The sequence below is a fragment of the Lactuca serriola genome, chromosome 4, assembly GCF_051521515.1.
Source record: "Lactuca serriola cultivar US96UC23 chromosome 4, Lser_US96UC23_V15, whole genome shotgun sequence".
Classification (NCBI taxonomy): domain Eukaryota; kingdom Viridiplantae; phylum Streptophyta; class Magnoliopsida; order Asterales; family Asteraceae; genus Lactuca; species Lactuca serriola.
The window spans coordinates 329895340-329902826 of NC_136411.1; the positions used below are offsets into that span (position 1 = coordinate 329895340).

At 36.1% G+C, this 7487-nt stretch overlaps 1 protein-coding gene and 1 pseudogene across 1 annotated transcript; both read right to left on the reverse strand.

Moving 5' to 3' along the window:
• Positions 1-1646: 1646 nt before the first annotated feature.
• Positions 1647-3944, reverse strand: LOC145099594 (DExH-box ATP-dependent RNA helicase DExH12 pseudogene; annotated as a pseudogene).
• A 77-nt stretch (positions 3945-4021) lies between these two features.
• Positions 4022-4467, reverse strand: LOC145100715 (DExH-box ATP-dependent RNA helicase DExH12-like). The gene has a single exon (XM_079037879.1). The coding sequence runs from the start codon at positions 4451-4453 to the stop codon at positions 4022-4024; it is 432 nt and encodes a 143-aa protein (XP_078894005.1). The 5' UTR covers positions 4454-4467.
• Positions 4468-7487: the final 3020 nt, after the last annotated feature.

Below are 7487 nucleotides of genomic sequence, written 5' to 3' on the forward strand. Positions count from 1 at the left end.
TATTTCCGGATCTTTAGAAACATAGTAATATCATCTACACAGATTTGAGCTAACGTTAGATTGTCTCTAGTTGCTTACTTGTATTAAATTTATGAAAATCAAGGGATCTTAAAACTAACAAAAATGAAAGAAGTTAATATTGTTTATCAAATATCGTATTATATGAAACTAAATAATGTGTAATAGGAATCATTTTAAGATGGAAGTTTTGTAACAAAAAGTAGTAAATAATGTGTAATAGGATTCATTTCGAGATGGAAAGTTTGTAATAAATAGGTAAAAAACTTAATATAAGTTGTCCCACAAACAGTGGGTTATGGAAGAAAGGAGTGTAGTTATTCTATTCATACAAAAAAATATATCAACCAGAACTTTAGAAATTATGTGTCTTGAGAAATGACTCCAGAGGTTTGAATCAAAGTTAAGAGTGCCTGAGTTTCTTATATGGTTTGCGAGTTTAAAACCTAAGGCTCGAAAAGGAGAATATTGTAGTAATAAATTTTGTGACTTTTTGCCTATTTTAGTATAATTTTTTTTTTCAAAAAGTGGGTACTTGGAACCATAAAGGGTTCCAAGTGGTTCTAGGACCGATTTAAAAATCTAACTGTGTGGGCAGTTTTGATTCTGTGAGATCAAGAACCGTCTAATCTGATTCTGGTTCCGGTTCTGTCATATCAAGAACCATTTAACCCGATGTTGGTTCCGGTAAAATAAGCCGTTATCCACCTATACTCACACCTTCACCCCTAGACCACAGTCAAGGAGTTAAGGTGTTGTCTGGAAGATGAGAAATGGGGGAACAGGGAGGGTTGAAAGGCCAAATTTGTTTTGTTCCTTGTTTCACAAAATTAAGTAAAATAGTTTCATTTGACTTGGTCAACATTCAACTTCTTTGGTCTCATTGATAGGAAATGACATATCTAAAGTTTGCACTATGCAGTTTTGCAATAAAACTACTAGGACTGTAAACAATAAACGAACACGAACAAGGGCTTATTTATGTTCGTTCGTTTTAGTTAACCGAACAAATAAATGAACATATTAACGGATACATGAACAAGTTTTCTTGTTCATGGTCGTTTGTTTATGTTCATAAACATGGTAAACGAACAAAGATAAACATACATACCCCGAACATATATGAACATTCATATAATATAGTAATGTAATAAACACAAAATGAACATATATGAGCATAAAAGAAACTTAAATGAACCAACATAAACAAACAACATAATCGAACGTTCACGAATATAATTGAACGAACGAGACCATTTTTTCTATATGTTTGTTAACTAAACGAACGAGAATTTGTGCTCATGTTCGTTCATTTATTAAATAAACGAATTTCCCGTCCAATAGTTCATAAACAATTCGCCAAACATTCAGTTCACTTACAGTGGTAAACACTATCTTACAGATCTTTAAATATATGGAAAAATAACTTTATATGATAAACATAAAATCTTAGATTGAGTACAATAAATTTTGCCTATATTTTGTCTTTTCTATAAATAAATATGCACACATGTTAGCATTACTAATTATAGTCCAACTTCTTGGAACTGCTACAAACATATGATTTTTGTAATATGATATTTATCTACTTCTCTGTTCAAAACCCAATCAATATGTTTACACTGATATCAACTAAAGATAAACTCTGATTCATCATCTGACATCCCAACATCATCAAACTGGTCAAACTAACAGATTATATCAATCTCAAAGCTGTCATAGGGGGTGGCTGCTGCAACTCCAGGAGCTTTTGCTTACCATTTTGCACAAGTTCATGGTTTTTTCAGCTAATTGTGCCCACCCTTTTTTCAATACAATCTCTAAAAGAGCAGGCATAAGACGTTCCGCACTCTGCAAAACCAAAAATAAACTCCTCAAGTTATGTGATGAAAAAAAATTAAGAAAAGTTTAAGAAAGATATAAAACCAACCAACCTGAGTTATGAACACCATGTCAGATGTCAACGAAAGTCCTTGGAGCTTTAACTCAGAAATATACGCCTGGAGTAAGACATTGATCTTTGCACTAGGCTCTTCTAAACCTTCCTTAATAGGAATAGGAATACGGTCCAAAAGATTTGCAAGTTCCATCTTCTCATCTTGTCTTACTTTTACACATTTAAACTCCTCACTTAGTGAAAACAACTTACAAAGATCAATATCACTCATGGTAAGCTTCAAATGCTCAATGTAAGTCGCAATAGTTCCATAAGTTATGTAGTAATAACTTGCAATTCGACCCAAATCCGTAACCTGAAAATCGCCACTTTCCCTATCATACTTCACCAGATTGTTTTTATCCAATATTGTGGCAGCAGAATGAACAAGGTCAGCCCTCCTATCCACGAGTAGTGAATCTCTTGTCCGAGCATCATGTGATAAACCATAACGTGTAGGGTTGCGCATCATACGAACATATAAATAAGTGTAAGCAAGCCACTTGATGGCTTCTTTTGAATTCTTCACAGTTCCAAGGACTATCTCTGCATTCAAGTGATCAGCCAATTTGGACACAAACTGACTTTCAATAGGAAGATGTTCGTACATGAGTGAAAGATAGTACATGAGCTCCCTATGTTTTGTTATAATGATCCCTTCGCCATAAGCATGTCTCATCATCTGCATAACATCTAGAGGACTAAGCTCTGTCCATGCTCCTTTTTCAGGGTTATAAATCTCGGTTCCTTTAATAATCACAGTATGGGCTTGAGGCAAGTTCACATTCCATGCATGAGTAGCTGTCGAAATAAGTACTTTAATGTGTCCATCAGCAAATAGTTTCTCAACAAGTTGAAGATCAGCCCTATCCATTTCTTCATCATGAATTGCAACACCATATGGCAACAGATCCTTAAGATCATTGCTCTTCACCAGTTCAGTAGCATGTTGATTGAGAATCTCACCACTTTCACTATCTTCTTTCAGAAAGATTCCGAGTGTGGCATTAGCAAGAGCAGTGTCTCTAATTGCACATGCAGTGTTTCTTGTTTCTTTCCATGAATGCACAAATATAAGCACCTGATGATGCTTATTTCCAGCAACAACTTCCATCACCTTTTCATAACAAATATCATTCATCAACTGAAATCTCTGAAACGGGTTTTTTACTGTGATTCCAACATACTGCTGAGCGAGAGGGAAAACTCTGTAGCTATTGTCAAAACGGAAAAAACCTTTCTCATTGTGAACTCGCATAAAAATTGGAACATCACGACAATTGGGAAGGGTTTCAGATAATCCAACCAACCGGATATGTTCCTTCTTGGGAAGGGTCTCATTTTGTCTAACAGTCCTTGCCACAATACTCTCCAAAACAGGTCCTATTTTATCATCATGTAGAAGATGAACTTCAGAACTTCATCAATAATTACAAGCTTCACGTTCACAAGTTTAGTGTATCCTGATTTTCTAGTTATGATATCCCAATTCTCTGGAGTTGTGACAATGATTTGTGTTTCCTCAATCAACGACTCATCTCCAGTTCCACTCAACTCCATCACACTCACACCATAGTGCTTCAAACGATTAGTAAGGTTACCAACAACTTGAGCAACAAGGGATTTCATTGGTGCCACATAGACTATCTTGTAGTCACTATGGTTAAATGTACCATCTTCATTCATATGCAAACCTATCTGTTGAAGTATTGTGAGGATAGCCACATTGGTCTTCCCTGATCCAGTGGGAGCACAAACTAAAATATTGTCTGATTTGAACAGAGATATCTCATAAACTTTACTTTGAACCCTATTTAACTCTTCCATCCCTTCAAAAGCTGGTTGTGCCCAACTTGGCATGGTTGAGATCTTTACAAGCATCTCATCTGGAGCAAGAGGTTTGGGCTTTAATGGTGGCACATGAACCCCTTCGTATCCCTCACCGAAGCTTCTATAAGAGCCTAAAGGAAGCCTACACATCTTATTTGCTATCAAATGACCATCGTCTTCAAACGCAATGCTCTCAAGGTCAAGCAACTTTCGTTCACCATTCTCAACAACATTCCTTTAATGTGAGTCGTCATCATCCATATCCTCCTCATCAGTCTCTTCATCATCCTCTTCAAATTCAAGATCATCATCAAGAGCATCTTGGGCATTTGCTGTATCCTGATAATCTGTTATAAGCCTCCCAATAGAGACTAACTGATCAAACAGCTCATTCGGTATAGGATTCAGAAACTTTTCCATATCCTTCTTCTTGTTCAATGTATCATTCTTGAGCACAGCCAAGATCTCATCTGCAGCACCACTAATAATATTCGAAGGCTGACAACCCAATTGTTGCTGTATCACACTAAGCATTGCTTCGTATGCAGCTTGAGTTTCTTTTGTCTTTGGCTGATAAACTCTTTTACCCTCTTCTAAAAGATGTCGCCTCTGCCTCTTGTTTCTGTTAAATGGGGCATCTGCCTTAGCACCACCACGTACATGTTCCATACTCTTTTAGTTCAACAGGCCCTACTACAATCACCGAAATCAGATAGAATCAGTGAATCAAGTATTACAAGCCTATGTAACAAGGTAAATATATCGACAAATTAACCCTATATCCAAAAAAATTCAGTATAAAAAAGTACTATGTTCATCTAACTTTGGAAGTGTACGTAACATTACCTGAGGTTGGACGTCGGATTATGGATTTAGGGAAGCAGGCAGCGTCGGCTACTTGGGGCAACAGACAGCGGCGAGTTGACGACGCGATTTTCTTCACTTGTGTGATAATTTTGATTTTCTTGACGGCTACTTGGGGCAACCGACGGATTAGGGTTTACTTGCAACGTTGAATTTCTTGAAGGACAAGTATTTGTATACAAGTAGAGGTCCACAAAAACCGACATGAACTAGTCATACGTCAATTTTGGGTCGGTTCTGGACTCTTTCGGAACGGCTTGAGGAACAAGCAAACAAGCTTTGACGGTTTGCACCACTTAGCGATAGAAGAAAGAACGGATATGTTTAGGGGATGTTTGGCTTAGCTTTTAAAAGTCCAAAAGTCATTTTTGGAAAAGTTACAAAAAATCACGATTTTCTGACTTTTCTGAAAAGTTCAATTTACTTGTATAAAAACTTCAAAAGTAACTTTTAAAACAAGTTTTGCCAAATATATTTTACTTTTTTTTTTCAAAAAGGACTTTTGGATTTGAAAAACTAAACCAAACACCCCCTTAATCTGATACCATGATAAATGATTCTTTTCCCATGGATGGCCTTCGCCTTTGCATTGAATAATATAGAAATTACAATACATAATAGGCAATACTTAACCGGACTACACATGACTAAATCAGTGGCCAATATAGAACAAAAAGTCACATTATTCCTAAATTAAGCGAAACCAATAAAAAAAGACAAAATTGCAAAAATGATTACTGTGGTTTACAGTTTTTTAGGGTTTTAGTACAAACCACGATTTTTTTGGCTTCGTGGTCCTTTTGACCATGTTTGTATGTAAATTTGGTCCTTCGTAAAATTGAAATGACTATAATGTCCTTCTGATATACTACCTCCGTCTCATATTTATTGTCCACTTTTGACTTTTAAAGCCTTTATTCTTCAATTTTGACCTTAAATATTTTTGTCCTTAATATATAAAACTTAACGCAAAATTTATGAATGGATTGTATTTTAATTTTTTTTCATTGCTATAAGTTTCAACGAGTAATACATAACACAAATATCAATATTTAAGGTCAAAGTTGATGATTAAAGACTTAAAAAGTCAAAAGTGGACAATTATTTTGGGACGGAGGGAGTATTTTTTAATGTTTTTCCTATTTAATTTAAATAAAAAAGAAAATAAGTAATTAATTTGGGCCCACATCTCTCTCTCTCTCTCTCTCTCTCTCTCTCTTGGTTTGTGACCTCGTCTGCAAAAAATGAACCCTATGTCTTCTTCACCATTTTTCTCTTTACCATTGTTGTGTATCATTCAGCTTCAAACATAAAATTAGTTCTAAAAACCCAGACCACAAGCTCGATCTGTTTCACACACACATACATCGATTCATCTATTTGCTTATCCTTAATTCCAAATCTACAAACAACTATTCTCTTCTCCTGAAAATCTTCCATTCCTTAATTCAAGATCAGTTCCAACTCCCCCCATGTACAAGAAAGAAACCTAATTTCCAACTGGAACCACCTTCTTCTTCCTCCTCTACCATCGCTCATCCTCATCAGCAAACACCCATCACTTGTCTCCTTAGCACCGAAGCAATATCTCCACCACCATCTTCCTCGTTCTCGTCCTCAAACACATACAACAAAGAAGCATCAGAGCAATGGAAGTTGTGATGTTGAATATGGTGTTCCTCATCCCATCGATATTCCCTCTTCCTCCACTTACTATATCGTTTAATCAGAAAGAAATATCACCGAAGCCGATGACGAGATTGTAAAGGAATACATCAAGAGAATTTATTTCTTTCTTATAGAGGTGATATTGATTGCCATCTTCATTTTAGCTCATTAATTCATATATTATGTTGATGTCTTGGCCTGGAATTATGTAGCCTGATGGGATCTAGAATTGGAATTGGAAACTAGATTGGGATTAAATCTAGAATCCCAATCCAATTTGTGAAGCTAACCCTAATGAGATTCACGAGAGAGGAAAATGAATCCTGGAATCGGGCCTGAAAACAGATTGTCTTGGATGTAGAGATTATGGAGGTTAATTAGTGAGAAGATGTATGTGGGGAATGGACCGGAGAGGGCATTGTAACGAATACAGAGAGTGGTGAGTTGGGTCAAATTTTCGGGGGTGTTGTCTGGGAGTTCGTCGGAGAGACCCATTCCAGGGAAGTGAAGTTCGGCGACACGGTTGGTTTGTTGTCGTAGAAGAGCTGAGCCATGTGGAAGGATTTTTCTTCAAGTCATGTTTATTGGCAATGAAGAGGTGGGAGAAAAGGATTACAGAGAAAAAGAAAGGATGGATTTTTCTTCAGGTCATGTTTATTGGCGATGAAGAGGTGGGAGAAAAGGATTACAGAGAAAAAGAAAGGATTTTTCTTCATCTTGGAGAGAGAGAGAGAGAGAGAGAAAGAGAGAGAGAGAGAGAGAGAGAGAGAGAGAGAGAGAGAGAGAAAGATAATATGGGCTCCTATTTTTATTTTTTATACATAAATACTTAAATGAAAAAAAGAAAAATGGAAAACAAATATAATAAGGGCAATTTAGTCTTTTTAGTTTACCGAAGGACCAAAATCACAAACAAACTACCTCAAAAGGACCACCAATCCAAAAAAAGTCAGGGTTTGGACTAAAACCCCAAAAAATTGCGTACCACAGGGACCATTTTTGCAATTTTAATAACACTTTTGAGGCCGAGTCGGGTCAGCTCATGTACTTTAAAAGAACTGAATTAGTTCAATCGGCTCATGTACCTTGTGCCACCGATTAAAATTTAAAAAAAAAAAAGATTGAAATATAACTTAAAAAGACATACGGTTTAACGAAAAATTATTTGATT